The sequence below is a fragment of the Salminus brasiliensis genome, chromosome 9 (genome assembly GCF_030463535.1).
Source record: "Salminus brasiliensis chromosome 9, fSalBra1.hap2, whole genome shotgun sequence".
Classification (NCBI taxonomy): Eukaryota; Metazoa; Chordata; class Actinopteri; order Characiformes; family Bryconidae; genus Salminus; species Salminus brasiliensis.
This window is the reverse complement of record NC_132886.1, coordinates 29,123,347-29,148,562: the sequence shown is the minus strand read 5'-3', so window position 1 is coordinate 29,148,562 and position 25,216 is coordinate 29,123,347. Positions and strand designations below refer to the sequence as shown.

Sequence of the window (25,216 nt, the reverse complement as noted above, 5' to 3'; positions counted from 1 at the left end):
TTCACTACCAGATGGGTTAAATGCGGAGGACACATTTCGCTGTACAGTGTACAGTGACAAATACGTGCACCTTTACCTTTTTAATCATTTGTAATATTCCATTTCCAATTAGGACTGCTCAACATTGGGAAAAAAAATGGCATTTCATTATTTTTGTGTTATGTCAAAAACAATTTCATGAGATTACTTCAGAAACCAGTGATGCAGTATGGCATGATATTAACAATGCAGTCAGTGTATTCAAGATTGGAGTAAAATGTATGATATTGGGCAGATATAATCTGCCTCTGTTAGATCGGTAATGGAAAATGAACAGACCAGTGCAGATTTTCCAGATTTTTCCACGACTATCGTGCATACGCACATTGAGATGCGGAAACGATGTATTAAAATTGTATTATTATAATTTTATTATATTATCATTACATCAGTGCCATAAAATGATATTTAAATGACTGTCATTTGTAGTTATTTCTGGGGCCACATATTGTCCAAAACAGTCACAGTTACTTTAATGTAAAAATTACAAATATAATGTACATTTATACATACATCTATTCTTGCTAATTTACTCATTTATAAATAGCCCTTTCTGTGTACATTGAGGTGTAGTTTACTGTATAATATAAGTATAATATAAGGTCTGATGTAACTCTTTCAAATATATGTACACACACATACACACATAGCTGTTATATATCTTGTATATGGCACTTAAAATGTACTTCAAATGTAACAGCAAAGTATTGGTGGCTTGTTCTTCATGGTGCTCTAACAGTTATTATTGTTATTTTAGTCATCAGTATGTTGGCCGTTTGTCAGATGATGTCACGTGATTGTTATGAGTAAACTGTGAGGGGCTTAAGGCGCACCATGACCCAGAGTAAACCTTTTGGGCAGGCCTGTTCCAGATGGGATCCCTGTGGCCCCACACAAGTCGTTTTTATGTAACACAACTGACGTGACCTCACATCGAAGCACAATAGATGTGAAAATGTGAGTTTCACATTGTCTGTCCTGTTATTCACTGTAAATCAGACAGCACTCTCTCTCTGCCGCTCAGAACACACTACTTTGTTGTTGTTTTTCGCAACGTGTGCACACCTCAGTTTCCCGATTAGTGATTAATTCTTCACGTCTGAGAAAATGTGCAAGGGAAATTTGCTCACTGTTTTGTACCAACTGATCCTTTGGCCTGATCCTACCAGTGGACTCATATGCTGTTATGGTGCCTGGGGTAGACATTGCTTTGTGTTTTTTTTTTTTTTTCTGTTTTTCAAATGTTTCACAAAGCTGTTATGCTATTTCTGTACTTGCGGTGCATATTTGGTACATTAGCACGTAGCGCAAAGTGCAGGAGTTGAGGCTGCACTTTGGGTGCACTCTGCACTGGAGCTGTGGATTTATGAGTCTGTGGTAAAAGCAGAGAGGTGCAGGACAGAAAGTACCTTGTGAGAGAAATCAATTTGTCAGTGTGCAGCAGTCACAATAACAGAGAAAGGGGCAGATTTCGATTTTCATAGAATAAAATCGAAAAAAAAATGGAAGTCATCATTGTGGAAAAGTGCCATAAGCTGCAAAGGCTGAGATATTTTTGACAAGGTCTCAGACATTGACAAGCAAATCAGGCCTCAGCCATGCCATCAGCTGTATTTAGGACCTATCAGTTCCTGGGAATCAAATTCCCAAGCTTTATACGTTCTCTTGGAACCTTTGTACTTACACTCATCAAACAGGCTCTTTAAAGCAACTGTCTAAAGATCTGAAAATGTTAGCAATCGATGGCCACTAGAGCAGAGGCAGGCTATAAAAAGATAGCCAAGCATTTATAAAAAGGGCAAAATGACGGTAAGACCAAGAGCATGACTAAGACCAAGATTGTATGCAGTAAGACGAGCAAGACAACCCCTACAATGGGGCAAAAAAAGTCTTTAGTCAGCCACTGATTGTGCAAGTTCTCCTACTTAGAAAGATGAGAGAGGTCTGTAATTTTCATCATAGGTACACTTCAACTATGAAACTATGAAAACAAATCCAGGAAATCACATTGTATGATTTTTAAAGAATTTATTTGTAAATTATGGTGGAAAATAAGTATTTGGTCACCCACAAACAAGCAAGATTTCTGGCTCTCACAGACCTGTAAGTTCTTCTGTCCTTCACTCGTTACCTGTATTAATGGCACCTGTCATAACAGTCAGACTCCAAACTAAACCATGGCCAAGACCAAAGAGCTGTTGAAGGACACCAGGAAGAAAATTGTAGACCTGTACCAGGCTGGGAAGAGTGAATCTACAATAGGTAAGCAGGTTGGTGTGAATAAATCAACTGTGGGAGCAATTGTAAGGAAATGTAAGACATACAAGACCATTGATAATTTCCCTCGATCTGGGGCCCCTCACAAGATCTGATACCGTGGGGTCAAAATGATCATGAGAACAGTGAACATAAATCCCAGAACTACACGGAGGGACCTGATGAATGACCTGCAGAGAGCTGGGACCAAAGTAACAAAGGCTACCATCAGTAACATACTCAAATCCTGCAGTGCCAGGCGTGTCCCCCTGATTAAGCCAGTACATGTCCAGGCCCGTCTGAAGTTTGCCAGAGAGCATACGGATGATCCAGAAGAGGATTGGGAGAATATCTAAAAACTCAACTCGTTGTGTTTGAAGAATACTGAGTTGCATCCCAAGAACACCATACCTACTGTGAAGCATGGGGTGGAGACATCATGCTTTGGGACTGATTTTGGGCTGCAAAGGATGACTGATCTGTGTTAAGGGAAGAATGAACGGGGCCATGTATCGTGAGATTATAACCCAAACCTTCTTCCATCAGTAAGAGCATTGAAGATGGAACGTGGCTGGGTCTTCCAGCATGACAATGATCCTAAACACACCACTCGGGTAATGAAGAAGTGGATCAGTAAAAAGCATTTCAAGGTCCTGGAGTGGCCTAGCCAGTCTCCAGACCTCAACCCCTTAGAAAATTTGTGGAGGGAGTTGAAAGTCTATGTTGCCCAGCCCAGAGGAGATCTGCATGGAGGAAATACCAAAATACCAGCTACAGTGTGTGCAAACCTGGTGAAGACAGGAAACGTTTGACCTCTGTCATTCCCAACAAAGGTTATGTGACAAAGTATTGAGTTAAACTTTTGTTATTGACCAAATAAATTTTCCACCATAATTTACAAATAAATTGTTTAAAAATCACAATTTGATTTCCTGTATTTTTCCTTTCATTTTGTCTCTTATACTTGAAGTGTACATATGATGAAAATTACAGACCTCTCTCAACTTTCTAAGTAGGAGAACTTGCTCAATCAGTGGCTGACTAAATACTTTTTTGCCCCACTGTAGATGACTATCATAAACCTGCAGAAAGGTTTAGCTGTGTCAGGAGTGTACTGAACCGTTCCACTGTACAGCGTACAGTGTTAATCAAACTGAAAAAATGGAAAGCTCAGTTCTGTCCTATTTCTGTCCTATCTCACCTCGAGATCACCCTGTTTCCCTTTCCCTGCATATCTGTGTGCCTCTCTTCTTTGAGAGCCAGCTTAACCAGGCCCAAAAAAGACTCACCAGGAAATAAAGACCCAAGAGACCCTCTAATACAAACAGTCATGTCCTTTTCATTGGAATTACATCAGCTTTCTCAGACAGATGGCAAATTGTGTAATAGCTGCAATGTTCCAAGTAGCGGCTTCTAAGCTCGGCAATGAGGGCTTGCGTGTAATTCGGTAAATCAAAATAAGTGGTTTCTCAGCTTTTACGGAGCTCTGATTAGAACATTTGGACGCCGCGAAAAGCTTTTAGCAGCACTTTTAGCCTTGTGTAGTGGATCTAATTGCTTGACACGATTGATTCCTGTGTTATCTAAGGTCTGTGTGTAGATTCTTTAGTACAGCAGTGGGGGACAATGAAGGCAGTGCAGTCGCTTCAGTTAGGCACAGTGGGAGCCACTTCAGTGGAAGCATAGAAGTAACGTTAGCGTGAACAGTGGGGTTCCTATTTCAAACAGAGGCTGGTATCTGAACACTGTATGAGGAGTGCTGAGTCTTCAGCACAAAAGAATCAGTTATGTGTTAAACCTTATATAAATAGGTTTTACAAGTGTAGTGTGGAAATGGCAGTTATCGTTGTATTGTACTGTCCTATCATTTTCTAATTGCAGGGCTGACACTATCACTGTTTTTATGTATATAATTTTGCAGTCATACTTTGAATCCTTGCTTTTATATTTATTAATAGTCTGTGTATTCATACCTGTTGCTGTTCAGTTGATGCCAATAGATAGCAGTTAAACTAAAAAAAAAACAGTAAATCCCATAAAGCTTCTGTAGCTCCTCCAGCCAGCTTGCTTTTGTTTGTTGTTAAATAGCCTCATATTTGTTTGATATGGCAATTGATCAAAACCTGCCCCAAAAAACTGCCTACATTTGCGTTATTATGGATCTTCTAGATTGCCCACTGAAACACGGTGTGACAGAAGTAGAAATGGAGGTGGGGGGGTTTTACAAGAACCTGGAGGTGGACAGTATGACTATTTTATTAAATAATGCTAATGTCCTACCTATTCTGCACTGGAGACTTGGCCTAACCGTGTTTTGTAGCACTGTGTTAGTATAATGACAATAAAGTTAAGTTGATTGAATTAAAATAAATAGGCTTTTCCAGAGCATATTGTGAAAATAGTCAATACTTAATGAACTACACATTTTATTATGAACAGCATAATTGGTCGTGTTTAGGTGAATGTTGTACAGCACATTTTGAATAGAATTTATTAAACTAAATGTAAGGAAAGTTTTGGATAGCAGTTTTTAAAATCCACTGGTGCATTTTTATCTACATGTCAAAATATTGTGTTAAATATTGTATTTTTACCATATTTTTTATCCCTACTTTGCATTTATATTTGAACGAATGCTTCTGTAATTATAAATCAATGAAAAATGATTGTTTGTTTTGTAAGGGTTTTCAGAATATATATATAAATCACAAAGCTTTAGCCCATTAAAAAGGTTTGGGAAATTCTTGAGAATGTGTAAAGAAAAAAAACACCTCCAGAGCAGGTTTATGTGCATTAACAAAGTTGATGACTGGCTAAGTCCTGTATTTCCTAATGTATACATGCCTGCTCTGGAAGTGTTATTCTGAAGTTGGTAGTAATTTAGTTAGTAATTCTGAAGTTTAGAGGTTAAACCTATAGGCCGTACTATATAGGCAGTAGTGGAGAGTAGGGGTGAAACGGTAGGTGTATTTGTGTTGAACTGCCACGGCACAGACGTCATAGTTCGGTGCATGGAGAATGTGCAATACACGGTTTGGTTAGTTTGGCTTTGCTTGGCATTGTAGGAACTGTAGTGGATTTAGGAGTATTACTATGGTAACTATAGTTTTGTTGTCTCTCTTGCTTTTGCTGCCATTTGTAGAAAGAATGGCTCACATATTTTAGTGTCCTTATTTTTCTTTATTCTTTATCACTCACTATTCTGTTTGCAGTGCAACAACTAAAAAAAACCAGCAAGCATTGCATCAACATTCTGCTCGGTTTCAAATTAGTTACTAGGGTATTTCAGCGGATTCACATTAAACATGCTAATGTTAACATTTTACTGCTTAATACACTACAGGCTGTACCAGCTACCTCGGGCCAATATTCAATACTATATGCACTCCTTTTCTTTTTGTTGATTTCCTTTGTTAGCTGTTTTATTTTTTTTTACACTCATGTCATGATTTAGTGCATCCTTCATGTAATCATCTACTTGTAAGAAGACTATTATATTATCTTTGCATAATATATGAGCATGCATATGTCAGCAGTGTAAGCCATTAGCTTCAGAGTGCTCTCTGTTCACTGCACCTGGGTTAAGTCTGCTCTCTTGGCACAGGGTGCCTTGCCCTGTCTGTGCCAACCGCTCAGTGTATAAACAACAGACCATAGGCACAGTCCAGCACTGAGCACAGCAGAAACAGCACAATGTGTGACCAGTGTCATGGTACAAGTGAGCGTACCTGCAGAAAGCTTTATTCTTTTCTGTTTGCGTCGTTTCGTCGAGGACATTTTGAGTTGAGGCATCTGTATTGACATGACATTGTGTATGTGGCGGTTGGGCGTGGTGGCAGTAGGGTGGAAACCACTGCAGTGCCTAGTTGTAATGTTAGTGTGCTGTTTTCCTTCTGGCTCCAGTAGGGTCCAGAAGACAGTTAGAGGTTAAGGTTAATCTACACAATCAGGATTGCAGGACATGCCGTGTAAATAAAATTGCAGGAAATCCCTTACGTGTACGTGTACACTGTATTATATCATTATTCAATCGTTGTTTACTCACATTTTCCCTCTTTCACTACTTCTTTTTAATTTAGTAGGATTATGGTGTGTGTATGTGTGTGTGTTTACTAAACCTAATCAGTCTAGACTGCTGTCTGTAATCACTGATAATGAGTACTGTCTGGGCTGTGTTCAGCGAAGCTAAGCAGATGAAAATCAGCCCTGAATTTAGATTGCACCATATAAAGGTATTCAGTCTCGCTCACTTTCTCGCTCACTCTCTCGCTCTCTCACCCCTATGTTTGGAGTTTGGAGTGTGAAAAGAACTGAATAACATATAGGGACATATAGTACACCACTCACTCCAGTAATCTGCACAGTCTATATAACTCATCTTTTCTGATGTTTCTGTCTTCTACCTCAGTTCTTACCTTCTCCCTCACAGTCTTTTTCCCCTTTTATTTACAGTATGTGTATTTGGCATTTTCTTATGCTCTCTTTTTTTTTCTCTGCTGCTCACGTTTTCTTTCTCTCTATCTCTCTCTCTCCCTCTCTGTCTCCTACTCGCTCTCTCGCTCTCTCACTCACTCACTCAGTGACTTGAAGCAGGAGCTGGATGAGGAGGACAGCCGGTGTGTTTTGCTCTGTCGTCAGCAGGGCTTCAACCAGCGCTGCTGCATTCGCTGCTGCTCGCCCTTCACCTTCCTGCTCAAGCCGCGTCGCCGCTGCCTGGACTGCAACTACAACATCTGCAAGCGCTGCTGCTCCTACTCCAGCACCGACAAAGGCTGGCTCTGCTCAGCCTGCGAGAAGACCAGGTGAGTTATTGTAGCCCTGAGTGCTTCACTGCCTTGACATGTCACAAGACTGATGGAAGGACGGGGGGGTAACGCTGCTGTCACTGCCCACAAATCAGTTAGAGGGGCTAGAGGCTAAAGCTGCAGTTCTTGGTGAAGGTTCTCTGTTGATCAGTCTATAGAGGAAGAGCTAGGGTTAATAGGCTTAATGAAATAGGTCTATGTTTTTGTGATGTTTATGTATGTTTAACCCGCAGAGAAAAGTGTCTTTATAATTTATATTCCTATTAATTTCCATGGAAGTTTTTCTCCTTGGAAATTCCTAAGTTTGCATTCCTAATAAGGTCTGAGGTGTATTTCAAGTGTGTTAATGGCCATTATGTCTGGGACTTTATTACTTTCAGATGCTTTGCCCCTAACCATCAAAAAATGCATTGCACTACATGACACTGTACATAAAATAAGATTAGTTATGCCATTAAACTTTTCACTTTGCAACTGATTTGATAATTACTAAACATTTCTAGTGTACCGCAGTTAGATGTACATGCCATGGACTCATTGTATGTCTTCACACCCCACACATGCAATATGAAGAATTACAAAGCAAATTTCAACAATGTTGTTAATTTTTTATGTTTTTGTCCTCAATCCTCTCAATGCTCTTTATGGTCATTTCCTTCAGATTGACCAGTCATATTCATCACTGGGATTAGATTTTGATTTGTCAGAATGCTCCGACTGTAAATTATTGTAGTTTAGAGTCATGTCCACTGTTCAGTGTGTTTGTCACTCATGGGGACAGTAACGCTGATGCAGCATTGTATATTCATAAATATGGATCTTCTGTACAGTGAAAAAGTGCTGGACAGGGTTTTTCCAGTTTACACAAAAAACGGACAGAATTGTTTAGGATCAGTTGTTAATATTCCCCCATTCCTTTCATTTTGAAACCGTTCTTGAAAATGTCTTTTCTAATAAAGCGATAGTTAAGTTTTAAATCTTTTAAATCCAGCTCAAGGACAGCTGAAACACTGCCACAGACACTCCTAGGCTCCTAGGGATGAAAAAAAAACAATCATTAATTTTATAAATACAGAGTATACAGTTGAATTTCTCTCCAAATCCTCAAACATATTGCTTGTCATTGTGGCTAAACAATTCAGTCTTTATCTCATTTGACCAAGCTAGCTAACTTCTTGTGAGGGCTGACAAAGTAGCTGAGCTGAGCTGAAGGAGTAGCATTGCCTTTTGTCAATCTGTATATTTAAACTCTTAGCGAGTGGATAAAGATTTAAGTCACTGTAGTATTGTAATTATTAACACCACAACACAAGAACGCCACTTTGGAAATAAATAATGGCAAAACAAGAGGACAAAAGAAGGCAGAACAATGTGTTACCTACAGTTTTATTAAGAATCTGTACATGTGGGTATAAAACGATTATTGATGCATCTTACTTTTTAATCCCCAAATTTTTTTTAATACCAAAATCTCAAATGTGATCCTTTTTATGTTTGTTTTTTGACGGTTTGCCTTTTGCATTCAGTCAACATTGCGTTAACAATTAACATTAGTTAACATTAGTTAAGTCTTTTTGATCCACAGAAAGGGGTTTAACTGAATGACTTTATCCGGTTATTTGTTTGCGGTGTAAATAAATGAATAATCCCAGTAATGTTCATCTTGTTTTTATAATCATTTGAAGCTGATATTAATTAAGTAATTGAAAGTAATAACGGATTGTGCACGGATTGTGAAAATCATGTGTGCCACGTCACCACCCCCCCCAAATAATGTAATGCACTGTTCATTGTGTGTTTGTATTTGCAGACTACTGAAGACCCAGTCTCTGGAGTGGTTCTACAGTAATGTGAGGAGACGCTTTAAGAGGTTCGGCAGTGCTAAAGTACTGAAGACGCTCTACAGGAGGCACATTGCAGAACAGGGCAACTTTGCTGAGCTTACAGGTGCTTTCTTTACTTCTTTGCGACTACAGGATTCTTTTCAGTATAGATTAACTGCTGTGGGATTGCATAAATGTCATGAGATTATTCAGGGAATTACTTGAACCATAGATTTGACCACTCCAACTAATTTGCTAATCACAAGCTGTATTAAGTGTAATGCAGGTAACACTTGGAATTCACCTACAATTCCAAGATCCTTTGTCCTGGAGGATCTTATTTCTTACGTTTGGAGAATCGCTTATGTTTGGAGACAAACACAAAATGGACAAAAGTATTGAGACAGCTGCTTATTCATTGTTTCTTCTGAAATCAATATAAAAAAAGTTTGTCATGCTTTTGTTGGAGTAACTGTCTCTACTGTTCAGGGAAGGCTTTCTACTAGATTTTGAAGCATTGCTGTGAGGATTTATTTGCATTCAGCAACAAGAGTGTGGTCAGAATGTCGGATGATCACCTCATCCCCACCTCCCCAGCTCCCCAGCTCCCCAGCTCATCTCAAAAGTATTGGATGGAGCACTATCAATTCAGAGCACATAGTTCCACTGCTCCGCAGCTCAATGCTGAGGGGCTTTATACACCTCTAGTCCACGCCTGTCATTAGGCATGGTGCCAATAGGATCATGTTTATCTGTTCCAGAGAGTCCAATTCTAGTGGTGATCCTTCTCTACATGGATGTGGCAAGCTGTGTGTGTGCACATTTGCATATCTGTGTCAACAATGTGTGCAACTTAAAGTAGGGGTTTCACAAACATTTGGACATATGGTGTATTTTCCTTCTCCAATGACACAATAATCCACAGTAATGATATACAGCGAAATCCCAGTGTTGAATTAACGCTTATATGCGTAATCATGTGTCCTTAGGCTCTGAAATGAAACACTCTTGGGATTAATTCAACACTCCGTTAAGAGGAGTGTAAAGAGCGATGTAAAATGACATAAGTCTGGAGGTGGCAGTTCATTCATTTCTGCAAAGTTGAAATACTAAATAATTGATTATAATAATGCTAAAGAAAGTATGTACATATTTTAGTTTTTTATTCTGTTTTGATTTTAATGAATACTGAATCATACCAAAATAATGTAGTCATAGTGAAATCTGAGAATTCACAAGGCATTGAATAATTTCCTGAGGACTATGATAAAATAAAATCATCATGTCAGAGATTTGCAGTCCTGGCATCTGTTCAACACTGGGGATTTTGCCATGTATCTGTAGCCTCCAGCGCAAATGAATAAACAGTGAAAGCAAATGTAATGGAATTACCAAGGCAGTTTAAGCATGAGCTCTTTTTAAACAAAACTGCAATAACATAGGTTAAAAGCCTCTTTGTATACTGTTGATATTGCATAACCAGACCAATGTTCTGGGACTTGGAGTGGTGAAAGTGTAAAGTGTTTCCTACCTGATCCTTAAAGCTCATTTTCTAATTTGCAAGCATTGTTCCGGGCTCTGCACTTAGAGAACATGAGTCTAGTCACAGTGAGTCCTAAGCACAGGGCTCTAACTCGTGCTCCAGGGCTTTATGGCCCTATGCTTGTCAGCTCCAGCACTGATATTACCTCACCAACACAGGGCAGGAGTAAAAGCAGATAAGGGCAGTAAGCGTCAGTCATGGTCACATTAAGTATGGATGAAGCACTTTCACTGCAGATAAGGGAGTATGCCTTGTCACCTCAGCAGACCTCTGTGACCTGAGACAGAGAGAGAGGAAAATATGTCCCTGAAATACCTCCCTGTAGTGTGAGTCGTACTGAAATGACTGTACACCAGGCACAGAGGAAATAAAAGGAAACTGGGAGCAAATCTGATTTATTGCTGTATGAGCCAAACCATTATCACCACTCAGAGATGAAGTGTATAATGTTGATTCTTGTAACAGTGGCACACAAGGTTTGGAATATATTAGACAGTAAGCAGTCCGATGGTTCTTATAGTGAACTTGTGGGATTCAGGAGAAATGGGCACATTCCTCAAAACAGCAAGGTTTTGTAGGGTTCTTTTGGTCAGCAGTGGTGATTACTTACCAACAGTGATCCTGTAAAGCATGAACCAATGACCAGGTGTTGTGCACTTGCCGGTGTGCGAGGGCAGTGGAGGTGGTCCCGTCTGGTCAGACAGAAGACACAAATATTTACTAAATATGGTTACGAGAGGAATGTGTTACAGCACAGTGCATCACACCCTGTTGTGTATGGGGCTGTGAAGCTGCAGTCCAGTAAGTGTGCCCAAGCTAATCCACATCTACTGTCAAAAGCTTTGGACTTTGGAGCAATGGAAGGTTTTCTGGTCATTGGTTAACATTTTTCTTTTTACAACATGTGGACAGCTGAGGACATGTGTGCTATTTCCTCGGGACATGATGTCATTGGGATACACTATGGGAAGAAGATGAGTTGGTGGATGAAGTGTAATTCTCTGGGCTTTGTTCTGAAACTGTGAAACTGTGTCAGGACGTTCATGTAGACATCAACTTGACATGTCACCTACTTCAACATTATTGCGGACCAGGTAAACCCCTTCATGACCGTGGTAATATCTGATGACTGGAGATGACAGAAACAACTACCTCTTTTCACAGAAGCTCCACCTCACACCTCCTGCAAATGTCTTGATGACTGATACTAGAAGGCACCTGTGGGTGTCTTGTAAAGTCCATGCTTTGGGTGGTTAGAGCTGTATGGGCAGCACAGTGACAACCAGCCATGTATTGGGCAGGTGGTTGTAATGTGTTAGCTTTTTAACATTTAACAGTGTATGTCTCTGTATTGAGGAAGATATACATTTACCAGTATACAGTTGTATGCAAAAATTTGGGCAGTGTGGGAAATTGAATCTACACCGCCCAGTTATTCAGGAAAAATATAATAATGCAACAGTCACTCCAGCTCCGAAGTCGATGAAAGGCTTTCTCAAAACAAAGTTTCCAAAGTAGGTTTAAAGACTAAGGCACTAATACATAATGCAGTAGTCTGAGACAGACAGTGTTTCCCAAGGCAGTCTGCATGTGGTTTATATAGCTTATTTATGTGGACATCTGGATTTGATTGCATTCAGCAACAAGATCGTTAGTAAGATCAAGATGTTGAATGATCACCTCCCGAAGTACTCCCAAAATTATTGATTGAAGCACCATCATCCCAGAGAATTCCACTGCTCTATTGCTCCCCTCTAGCCCACTCCTGGCATTAGGCATGGTGCCAATAAATTTGGCCATTGGACTAAACGAGCTGTGGGTGTGCATTTGCATATCTGCGTCAGCAATAGCCGGATGCGTTCAGTAGACGGGGCGTTAACAAACATTTGGACATGGTGTATCTCTGCATCATAAGAAATCACTAATCATGTATGTATGCATTTACATAGCATCTGTTTTGATGTATTATTCTTTTAAATGGATACGATGTTCTGTAGCTTTATAACATTTCCCCCACCCCTCCTAATGTTTGAGAGTTTGTATTTCTGGAGAAGCGTGTGGGATTTGAAAGGGCAGATGCTTTTTTTTCTTTTCTTTTTTTTAAAGAGCAGTGGGTGGTGGCATCAGAAGCCCTATGACCTTCAGTAGCTCTGGGGAGGCTTTTAAAGACCTCCAGGGGTTATATGAAGTCTATGTCTATGTGTCATCTGCTATCTATCCGAAAGATGTGTCCTTAAACACTTCTCTGAAGGTGGCAGTACTGCTGTTAAACTGTGTGTTGAAGAGTTTATCATATTTTATCACACTAGTTTGTTAGTCCTGTTTGGTTGTTAGCTGAATCTGGAGTTAAAATGTGAGCTTGTGGCTTGACTCAAATTGACACAATAACACAAAAGGTATATGCCTTAAAATGCAGGCTTCAACATGGCTGTGTATGTGGTTTTAGTCACGTACTATAATTGTCTCTTTTATAGATAATGTAAATATGCCATACAGTGCGAGAATCCATTTAAATAGTGAATTTGATGGACTGTGACTGCGGATGACCACTACTTTGTAATGGCGAATGAGTTGCTAACATTATTTTGTCCTATAAGCTCAATTTTAATACAGTTTTCAGTGCTATGTTAACATTGTATGTCAAGTATCTGCTCTTATCTGTTTGTTTGTTGTATTTCAATTAAAATAGCTTAAATAATTATTTAATAAATCATTTAATGATTGTTGAGCAATAATAATCCTCAGTGCTCTGGGAAAAGACCATAATACTGTGCACAAGACTTAACAATGCAGTTGCACAACTGGACATTCTGTTCATGTGCGTATGATAGCAAACCAAGAATGTTTTCATGGAAGCATGCATTTCCTTAGGAAATGTACATTTTTATGCAAGCAGCAAACGTTTTCATGTTAATTATAAACACATATCTCCCTCTTTGGTAGAGTAGCTACAATAAAAATAAATTACTGCCAAAAATGGACTATTTATGTTTAAAGATTTGCATGCAGCCATGACCTGGTTCAAATCCCTAGGTGGATTTTACTGGAAAAATAAACCACTCAGAATCAAACTCACCACTTTACAAAAACCTAAAAAAGTCTTACGGTGGTCTAGAAGCCCCAAATTTTACCACTATATAACAACAGTACTATTCAAGTGGATAAAACCCAGCATGTCAGACAAATCATGGACTGATATAGAACAAACATGCAACCGTATTCAAATTTCAGACTTACCTTTTATTAGCCAAGCACTCGAAAAAAAAAAAAAACATCCATCCTTCAAATCTATAACAGTGGCATCAACTGTGACAGCTTGGTGAAAACTTTATAAATAAATAAATTCCACATTCTCACCTACCATCCAAACTCTCATCTGGAACTATCCATAATTTGTCATTAATAAAACAAATCGTTAAACCTTCCATATTGGATTGTCAAGGGTATCACACATCTCAAGCACATATTTCACAGAACCAGTTTTCTGTCACTTCCACAATTAACCCAGAAATGTAAAAAAACATCAGCTAAAATATATTATATGTTTAAAAATCAATGTAAACACATTAGACTTGCTTGTAATAATATTAGAATGTATTATAAAATCAACCATTGAAAAACTATTACCCAAAATATATAAAATAGTAGCTACATCAAATCGCGAAATTACCCTCCCAACCAGACAGTGGGTGGAAGACTTATCATTGGCTCCTAATTAAGTTATGTAAGAATAATCTCCTCATAGCCAGCAGTATTAACCTACAACCCATTCAGTATAAAGACATCCACAGAGTACATTACACCACATGCAAGATGTTCAAATTGGGATTACCAGACTCAGCAATTTGTACACACTGCACCCACAACAATGTAGATTACTATATCCACGTCATGTGGCACTGCACACCAGTCAACCAGTTTTGGAAAAATATTATCACCCTGCTTTCTCATGCCTTATCACAGACAGGAGTCCGTTAAGAGACATAACAACAGAGCACTCTATACGGCACTAATTATCGCCAAAAAGAGCTTTCCCATGAACAAAGTCCAAAAATAGCATTTCCATCACTCACTGGAAAAATCTACTAATGGACTTTATCTCAATGGAAAAACTGTCAGAATACACAAAAAACAAAGACTTCACCAAACCCATGTTGCAGCCCTGTCTTGAGCTACTTCAATAAGAAGTACCTGAATTTTCAAAAACTTAATAAATACAGTATGTTTCTGGACACACTTTCTAATGAATACTACTTTAGCTAATGCCAGGCGTGGGCTAGAGAGGTATAAAGCTCCCAGCATTGAGCTGTGGAACAGTGGAACTGTGATCTATGGAATGGGGATGCTCCAGCCAGTACTTTTGGGATGACTTGGGGAATGGGGAATGAAGTGCTGTCCTGACCTCTCTAATGCTCTTATCACTAAATGCAATCAAATCATCATAGCGATGCTCCAGAATCTAGTAGAAAGCCTTTCCTTGGACAGTAGAGACAGTTACTTCAACAAAAGCAGGATAAACTATTTTTTTAATACCCTTGACTTTAGAAAATAATAATGAATGAACAGGTGTCCCCATACTTTTGTCCATATAGTGTATAATACTAACGTTACAATTAGGTTGTGAGTTTTGTAGAAGTGATGCATAGTATTAATAAAAAGGTCAGTATAAACATGTAAAACAGTACAGTATGTGTTTGATGCTTGTAGACAAACTACATAAATTGGTCATAAATACGGATCCCAATGAAGTTTGTAACGGCACCTAAGCCTTTTGTTGTTGTTTTTTCTTAACAGAAGAAAGTACTTATGATGAAAGTTTGGGCAATGATGACAGCATGTATGAGAGTGATTCTACATTCTACAAGCACGGTGAAGGTAAGTGGCACAATAACTGTCTTAAAATGCTGGAGAGATGTTTATCTTCTGTAGTTTACATACACACCAGCATAGAGGAGTCTTTTGTATCCTGCCACACAGCATAACTTGGCTGTAGTGTCTACAAATCTAGAGTTGCACTGAAAGGTTAGTGAATCCTTTGAAATTACCTGGACTTCTGCATTGATTACTAATAAAATGTGTGCTGATTGTTATCCAAGTACACTGTTACAGACAAACCTAAACAAGATGATAATAACACAAAAAGGTGGTACTGTATCTTATTGAACACAACAAACTAAGAAAAAGTAAGTGCACCTTCTTCCAGAGTTAACTGGCAGATGTTGTTTCAATTAAGGAGATGTGATTGGTGTGGGTTTTACAGGTGCCTAGCTCATTAAATAAAGCTCAAAAGCCTAATTGCTGACAAACCTGTTCTTCTCAAGAAAGATTGGTTAGTGTGATTTATACCTCGATGCAAACAACTTTCAGAAGACCTCAGAAGATATGATGTAGAGACACATGCAGCTAAAAAACATTGCTGAAGACCTGGGTGCACTGACTATTTGTCCACATATTTAGAAAATTCACGATTGTTGCTACTCTCTCAAGGTGTGGGTGTTCTGTTGAGATCACTCCAGGAGTACAACAGGCTGTCCTGAAAGAGATGAGAAAGAACCCAAGGGTAACAGCAAAAGACATACAGAAAAAGGCTCAAGAATGATGTTATCGAAGGAATGCCATGAAAGAAGCTGATGCTGTACAAAAATACATTACCCAAGACATTTACATTTACATTTAAGGCATTTAGCAGACACTCTTATCCAGAGCCACTTACAAAAGTGCTTTGCTATTTACCCAAGAAAAACCTCAGCTAGTTTAAACAGGCTTAAAATTCAAAGATACCTCTAAGCTTTAGACACTACTAAACACAAGTCAGTAAGGTGACCACTCTGATATTCACCCAAGTACTCTCTGAAGAGGAGGGTCTTCAGTCTGCGTTTGAAGACAGCGAGCGACTCTGCCGCTCGGACAGCCAGGGGAAGCTCGTTCCACCACTTTGGTGCAGGACAGAAAAAAGCCTGGACGCTTGTCTTCCGTGGATTTTAAGGGATGGTGGGTCGAGCTGAGCCGTACTTGAAGCTGGAAGGGCTCTTGGTGCTGATCGGCTTTTAACCATTGCCATCAAGTACGGAGGGGCTGGTTCGTTCTTGGCTTTGTAGGCCAGAGTCAGGGTTTTGAATCTGATGCGGGCAGCAGCTACAGGAAGCCAGTGGAGAGAACGCAGCAGTGGAGTGACATGGCTGAACTTAGGAACATTGAAGACGACCCGTGCTGCTGCATTCTGGATAAGTTGCAGGGGCCTGATGGTGCACAGAGGGAGACCAGCCAGAAGAGAGTCGCAGTAGTCAAGTCTGGAAGTGACGAGAGACTGAACGAGCACCTGGGCGGCCTCTCTAGAGAGGAAGGGTCGAATTCTCCGGATGATGTACAGGAGAAATCTGCAGGACCGAGTTACGTTTGCAGTCTGGATGACCATCTGGATGCTCCACAATGCTTCTGGAAATATGTTTTAATGAAAAAAGTTCTGTGGACAGATGAGGAAAAAAGTGGAACTTTTTAGCACAAATGTACAACACTGTTCACTGTTCACTGCTACACACCAACCAAAACCTCGTCGCAACTGTGAATCATGGTGCTTTGCTGGCTCAGAGCCTGGACACCTTACAGTCGTTGAGGGAACAATGAATTCAGAGCTTGCATTTAGAGAATGTAAGGACAGCAGTCCGTGACCTCAAGCTGGAAAGGCGTTGGATGATTCAACAAGACTATGACTCAAAGCATGCAAGTAAATAAACTAACGAATGGATAACACAGTCGTTTTGTGTTTTGGAATGGCCAAGCTGTGTGATAGATGCTGTGACATGACCTGAAGAGAGCTGTGCATTCATTCCAGGAATATTGATGAACTGAAATGTGTCAGAATTCCACCTCAACGTTGTACAAATCTTATTTGCATCTATAGAAAAAGTTATGTTTTGAAGATTCACTTACTTTTTCTAGCATTCACTGTGGATGTGTACCTAATGTGCTCAATAAAAGACATGAACAGCACACTGTTTAGGGTTATTAGTGTAGTTAGATTGTGTTGGTCCATAATTGTGGCTCAGATAACAGTCTCTTGTTTTATTAGTCATCATTATTTATTAGTCACATACTTTTTCTTGCAACTGTATATGTATATGACACCTGCATAACAAAACAGAACAGCTCTGTATGGTGGCTGATTTAATGCTGTTTGTCTAATGTTTGTTCCAGAGCACAGCATGGCAGAAACCATCAGTGTGGCACTACGTGTGGCAGAAGAGGCCATAGATGAAGCCATCGCCAAAGCTGAGAGACAAACAGACAACCAAGTACCTATTTTGTGTTTTTAAACTTGAGCATGCATATAATTGAGACTGCAAATTTCTTGAAAATGTTACATTTAAATTTCAATTAAATAAAAAGCATTAATTCTTACCTAAACCAAACTCCAGAGGCATTGTTGTACTATAAGGCCACTCTTACTGTTCGTGTCCAGAGTCTTTGTAGGTTTATATTTAGGACATATTTGGAAAGGATTTGGATTGCATTTTAGGTGAGTGCTTTTTGTCACCATGCTTGTGGTGTTTGCATGGGCTGAAAGACTTTTATGTCCACTTTCTAATATCACAAAGGTTTTTTTAAAGCACTATTGGAAATCATTTTCTTCATCATCTCTCAATACCATGCCCTAATCCAGCATGGAGTTGTGCATCTTCCAATTCATCCTCTTATTGAATTACTAGATTTGTGAAAAGAGCTGAGCTTTAAAGAGATTCTGTCTGATTATCCGAGTTGCAGTCCACTTTGATAATATTAGAGCCTTTGTGTTGTATAAGCTTGGCTCTAGAAAGAGAGCAGTAGCGTCTATCGATATATTTAACATATATAAATGTTTACTTAGATGGACATGTAGCTTACATTAAAGCACTGTGATTGCCCAGCATGCTCTATGCCCATGCTGATAACATAGACTGACCATAAGCTCAGATCAACAGCTCTGCAGCCAGCGTAACTACTGAACCTATGCCAACCTTGGGAACAGATGGACAGAACTCCACTTGTGTGTCTCATTCCAGCTCCTGTTTTATCACCCTGCAGGACATCATAAAGCACAACACTGCTAGAGTATGACATTACTGAAATTTCTTCTTTTTCCTTTTGCAGGAGAAGCAGAATGAAGCTTGTTACCTGCGGGACAACAGAGGAGAACTAATAGAAGAGCTAACCACCACAATTGTGCAGAAAGTGAGTAGCAGAGTAAATAACACTGAAACCTGGCAGATCTGCTGCACAGTATGGGTATGTTTCTGACCTCACAATGATTCAGTTTTATTGTTGTTCTCTAGGAAACAGCTCAGTGCTTTATGAAATCTCAGATTTTACCACTTAATTAGATTATTTTGGGGAAAATTTAATTAAACATAGAAGTGTGAAGGACGTGTATATATACACAGGAGGTGGTGGAATATAGAAAATGAAAACAATGTACTATATATGAACTATAACAGAATGTATTTTGGCCACAAATGAACACATACTGAATGTTATTGTTATTGCTTATAATTGATTGATAATAATACATACATTTTAAGTTGCCATTATTTGGGCATGCACTTAGCAGTACACATTAATACCTAGTACCCTTCCCTTTTACAACTAAGCTGACATGAGACTGCAGGCAGTAAAAATCATGAGGTATAAGCACTTAGTCGTTTTATGACCTTCTGCTTCACAGACGTCAATTACCTTAGTTTTCAGATTCTCAGCTAGCTGCTTAGAGAGAAGCCCATGGTTCTTACTAAAGAAATTTCTTGACCTGCCTAACTAGTCTAAATGTGTTCATTCTGATTTGAAACTTTCCAACTATTGTCCAAAATTCACAGTTTAATGTATTTTTTAATCAACTTATCGTGCAGTACTTTTTAATAGTTTGCTGCAATTGTTGTTTTTACTTGTTTCACTTCAAAAATGAACAAAATATGTAATCTGGCTAGGGGTGCCCAAACTGTTTTGTATCTGGGATTAGAAAACAATGTCTCATTTTAACCCACTTGTCTTTTAACTCAGATTATCCGCAGGAAGAAAGATCAGTCTGAGATGCAGCCGGAGTGTAATGTAGACTGGCCTCCTGATCAGAAGAGTGATGTGAACTCCCATTCTTCTCCCACTAATCGACCCCGGAGTGCCATGGCCTCCCAGTCCAGCCCCAAGGCCCCCCTTTGGGTACTTTGGCCATTCTCCCTTAGAGTAATGTCCTACAGAAAAAGCAGTATAGTATAGCCTTGGGTGATTTTTATTATTTCAATGGGTCACCAATGTATTTTTATTATTGAAATAAGTCTTTTCAAATGATGGATCCCTTAAATGTCCTTGTAAATTGAGAGAATATCAAATAATAAAACCTTAAAGAATGTCAGAATCTTTGTGAAAACTGCATTTTCCTTACAGTTTTGACCAAAATAATTATTTTTTGTTTTTAATTATGTTACATTGCATGCTTCACAGTGTGATCAAAGCCATCCAAAAGTCCAGGACCATGATTTGCACCAAATGTTAATGTAATATTGTTTCATTGTAGCTCACTGTTTTGCTGCTTATGTCTTTTTACTTCTCAGAGGTCCCGATCAGCCCTCTCTCTCCTCACAGATGAAAAACGGCACCAACATGACAAAGCCGAACAGAAACCAATGCTTTGTAAAGACTGTACACAGGGTCTGAAGAAGGATGGAGTCTCTGCCCCAACCCTTCCTAGCTGGAAAAGTGTGGATCGAATGGACAACTCCAGTATGAGTCTAAGTATACACTGGATCATGTGTGGATGCTAATTGCATCTTGAATCGGTATCTACGTACATATAGCGATAATTTTTTAGATAAAATGAAGAAATATACAAGTACATTAAACCCTTAATGCAGAAAGATATTACACACTAAGGTGTATTACTCTACTCTATCTATACACTATTCTTTGGTAATAGAAGTTTTTTAATAACACTTACAATAGACCACCATAGGCTTTTTAAGGGGTTCACATTAGCATTCTTATAAAGCTTTATAGTGGATCCAGACCCGTGCTTTCGATCTAGCCGCATCGTATTTTTCAAGCAGTACACAGTAGCTTGTATTCCAATGAAAGGCAAACCAAAAATGCCTTGCGATGCTTTTGTTGTGCTCATTGTGAAACAACAGTCATCGCAAAACGATTTAACTAAACTTTGACCTGAACACAGAAATCAACTCAAATGTAGACCTGGACCTGAGCCTATAGCACTGTTGAGAGCAGTAGTTTTGGCTTTTGTTGCTTTTGACTAAATGAAACTAAAAGGTTATTTTTGTGTATGTTCAGCCAGTTAGTGTAATCATTTTTTTTGTATTTATTTCAGTTAAGTGACCCTTGGTTTGTATTGCTTGCTAAAATGGGTGGCATTATTATTTTTTTATTTAATATTGAATAATTTCCTTAATTTTTGTTTAAATTACATTACATTTTCTGAAGAAAAGACTTCAGAACTCAACTTTTGACTTGCCAGCTCTAACATAACACCACACAGTGTGTGTTAAGAGTTACTTGGAACTAAGTAACTTGGTTCCACCTTTGACTCAAATACCCTTATCGTTTATGTACCAGCTATAGCTGGTGTGTTGGACCAGTAAAATATTGTAAATATATGCATGAGCACCTGTCTGCACGTGTATGCATTTACTGTTGTTTGTTTTTTCTGCATATCTGTGTGCATCCTCAGTCTTGCAGAGTCCAGACGGTAATTGGATTGCCCTGCAGAGCACCCAGCTGTCTCGGCCCAGCCTGCTGACGAAGCGCAAGAGCCTGGTGTATAGCGTCTTGGAGAAGGAATCTGGTGTGGTCTCTGCATATGACGGTATGGGCTCTGACACTGAAGCAGACGCTGATGGAACCTGGGGTGCAGCGCTGTTGGAGATTCGCCAAAAAATGTCCTCCATCAACGTGCCGAATGACCTCCAGTCCAACAGCCCACAGCCAACCCTGAAGTCACCCACACAGACTGCTGCTTGCCAACCCCAGACTGACTCCGGCCCGGAGACCCTAGCACCAAAATTCCACAAATCTCCATTTCCTTTCCTGAAAAGGAAGGTACCTCTGGAGTACAAGCGTTCGTCTTCTCAACGCCTCAGTGTTATGGATATCAACTTTAACCCTGAGGGCACAGAAAGCAGCGAAGATGGCTTAGAAGACAGCAGGATCAAAAGAACACGACGGAGGAGAAGAGCCAAAAGAGAGGATGCAGAAGAGAAAGATTACACACCTCTGTCTTCAGCTGAACCAGTGAGGAAAATTTTGGAATGGACATATGGAAGATGTATTGAGTCTTTAAATAAAGCATTCTTAATACAATAATAATAATACATACATACATACATGGTTACAGAAAACTTATTACTGATATTTGGTCTACATTTCATTTGTGGTAAAATGAGATTATACACAAGAGCATATTTTCAGGTTCCTGCATTTTGCTATTTTGATGCAGTAAGTTGCAATCATTAAATGAATACTTTTAGTGACATCAAGTGTTCTTTTCTTCAGGACTACAGCAGGATTCTACTGGATGTTCTGGTGAAACACCGGAGCAAAAGAGAAGGTGCCTCCGACTTCCTGAGTGACCAGACTATGGACACTACAACCTCAGATATTCAAAGCTCAGAAGTTGGGAGTCTGGATTCTGTTGTGCCTGAGCTGGAACATAATCATGTCCTAATGGGTTCAACTGAAAACCAGCTTACATCCACACTCAGAGAACTGACCAATCAAGTCAGTGAAACACAGTTCTCCTCCACAGAAGATGAGCTTGATAGACCGGATGAGATTGTAGGAGAGGGAAATGACAATGTAGAGAATGAGACAGATGATGGAAGAGGAGAAGCCTTATGGGATATGGAAGTGGACATGAGGAAGGAAGAATCAGAAGAAATGGAAGAGGGCAAGAAACATTTAGCGGTAGAGACCAATGGAGCAGAGATGGGACAGCATGTAGGGAAAAGTCAAAACTGCCCAGAAGCAGTGAAAGAAGATGATGTTTTTGGGCCAGCTGTAGAAGACGAAAAGATAGGTAGCGAGATGGAGAATTCAGAAAGCTTGACTACACATATGATTGATCATCTACATGATGAGATACAAGAGACAACAGACGAAGAAAGTGAAAGTGAAATAGAGAGAACTGCTGAAAATCCACAGCATCAGTGCTTTGATTCTAAAAGCCTTGTGGAAGGAGAGCCTACTCCACTTCAAGAGTGCAAAGTAGATAAAACAAATAACACTGACTCTGAGGGACAAATTAAAACCTCTGAGGACACAGCAGGTTGTAGAGGTGACCGAAGCAATACCGAGACGGTTGAAAAAGCTGAGGAAGACGGATTAGAAGGCAATCATGACTATTCTGAGCCAGAGCAAGTGAAAAAGCGCAATGGTACTGAGGAGGAGACAAACCTCGAGCCACAGAGGCAAAGTATTTCTGAAACAGAGAAACAAAGAGAGGTTGGTGGAGAGAGAAGTGAGGAAACTGAGAATCAAGAGGATGGAGAGCAAATGAAAGAGACTGAAAGTACAACCAAGAATGGGGAAGGTAGTGTAAATGATGCAAGGAGTGAAATAATAGATGAAACAGAGCAAGACAGTTGTGATAATCAGGATATAACTGAATGTGCGAGTGAGGAATCGGAGGTGGAATATGAAAGAATGACTGGCAGTGCAATCAAGACTTTGGAAAACATGGAAAAGGACACTGAAGCTCTAGACAGCAAGATGAGAATCAGCAGATCAGATGACACTGAAAAGAGTAAAGACTGTGAGGAAAATGAAACAGAAATAAAGTATGAAGAGATGTCTGCAGATGAAGATATTGAGGTGGAACAAGACAGCGAGAGAATGAGTAGGACTGAACAACCACAGGAGAGGTTTGTGGAAGAAGACTGCAAATGTGACCTGGTTGAGAAAACAAAAGAACATAATTGTGTGGGAGAAACGGAAGAGTGCAATTGTAAGGACCACATTTTCAAAGAAGATCAAAACAGCGCCCTCTATGGTCAAGAAGTGTTTCTCACACCAGAAGAAATCTACAAAGTAAGAGTTATACTAAATGTGCTACATCTTCTTACTTTCAACTGTCAAACTAATAAGCTAAACCTGCTTTAGCATGCAGTTTAAATACTGATCTGATTTATCTGTACAATTTTACTGTCCTTTTCCATTCCTTCTTTCTGCCTTTCTCTCTGCGATTGCAAGAGTGCACACAATCTGGACTTAGAAAAAGACCTGCAGTTCCTCTCCACTTTGCTGCAGCAGGTGATTCTTGCATTTTACAATGGAAGCATTGAAGCACAGGTTCATATATGTACAGTTGGAAGTGGTAAAGGGCTGAATCTGCTTTTCTATCCTGATCTCTTCCCCTGTTCTTTGCTAACTTTTGGTTTATTGTCTGCTTTCAGATGTTGAGCAAGCTTGTGCCTTTAAGCCTTTACATGTACAGATGTTTTACACCCTAAATGAATGTTTTGTGCCCATGTGTAGAAGTATACAGCTGCATCGCTCTGCAGCATCACCACTGAGGTGCTGAAGGTTCTGAACGCCACTGAAGACCTTATTCAGGGTGCTATAGGTGACGGACTGTCAGGACCCCAGGACCTGCCTGTACTCCCTCTTGCCCAGAGCAAGAGACTGGACGAGCAGCTCAGCAGACTAGAGGAGAATGTAAGAATCAAACTTGCATTGAATCACCTCTCATTCACTCTCTAATTGACAAAGATTTACTCAAGAAGTAGTGTTCATCATACTGAAATGATTTCTGTCGGTGCTTTTTCAGTTTTTATGAAGCAATACTTAGACTTAGACTAGTCCTTAGGTTTGAAGTGACGGTTTGGCAAAAACAAGGTAAAATGTATACGGTTTACAGTTGTTTATAGTTACACAGTTCTCCTGAGCATTTTCCTGCCTGCTGCTCCAGAGTTGCATACTGCGGTTAGCAGCATGCCAAGCTCAGAGTATAACAATAACGATAGAGATACTTTTCTTCCTATTATTAGGTGAATGTTAATACTTTGGTGCTGCATGCCTAAATCATTGTGAGTCTCTCAGATAGAACTGCTGATGGATTCTAACATTTATAAAGCCAGTTTCAGATACCCAGCATGTTTAGGTTGATTACATTTAGGGGTGAGGGGTAAAGTTTCATTTATTTGCCAAATTCCTAAAGAGGCTGTCAACTCTGAGGCAAATATTAAAACTGTCTCAATGATTTGGATTTTTAATTCTGGCTTTAATTATTAATTTTTAAATCGGAGGATTGCGTGGCCATATTACATCACAGTGATTGACAGCTGTGAAGTCATGGCAGTAAACAAGTAAACAGCCTCATGACAGCAGCCTTTTTAAATCTTTCATGTTCTGTTTGAGGACTGACTTCCAACCTGTGGTATATATTGAGTTATACCAGTGAAGCAAAATTGCACCATTCACTTGAAATACAGGAGAGGAGACACAAAAGGGCTCTCAATATATTCTTCATTTTCCAGTCAGTAACACATTGATTAGAGGAGCTGTCTGGTGTGTGTGCATGAACAGAATAAGCAGTCACTCTGTGGCTCTGTATCAGGTTTATGTGGCTGCAAGTGCCGTGTTCGGGCTGGAGGTTGAGTTGGATGACCTGGAGGAGTGTGCACGCAGCATCAGTGCAGCCACCTCAGAGGGAGAACTTTCTCACCTGGAGGAGCAGGTGGCCACAGTTGCTGCCCATGTGCAGCAGTCTGAACTTCAGG

General features: G+C 39.6%; 1 protein-coding gene across 3 annotated transcripts in view; it reads left to right on the top strand.

Moving 5' to 3' along the window:
* Nucleotides 1-25,216, top strand: part of myripa (myosin VIIA and Rab interacting protein a) — a 40,209-nt gene that overhangs the window by 13,565 nt on the left and 1,428 nt on the right. For all 3 annotated transcript variants that reach the window (XM_072688138.1, XM_072688139.1, XM_072688140.1), the window contains 11 exons: nt 6,876-7,097; nt 8,911-9,047; nt 15,261-15,341; nt 17,661-17,758; nt 18,594-18,674; nt 19,497-19,652; nt 20,045-20,213; nt 21,172-21,731; nt 21,993-23,525; nt 23,973-24,152; nt 25,054-25,215. In XM_072688138.1, coding sequence (XP_072544239.1) covers nt 6,876-7,097; nt 8,911-9,047; nt 15,261-15,341; nt 17,661-17,758; nt 18,594-18,674; nt 19,497-19,652; nt 20,045-20,213; nt 21,172-21,731; nt 21,993-23,525; nt 23,973-24,152; nt 25,054-25,215 — 3,379 coding nt within the window. The remainder of the gene's footprint in view (nt 1-6,875; nt 7,098-8,910; nt 9,048-15,260; nt 15,342-17,660; nt 17,759-18,593; nt 18,675-19,496; nt 19,653-20,044; nt 20,214-21,171; nt 21,732-21,992; nt 23,526-23,972; nt 24,153-25,053; nt 25,216) is intronic.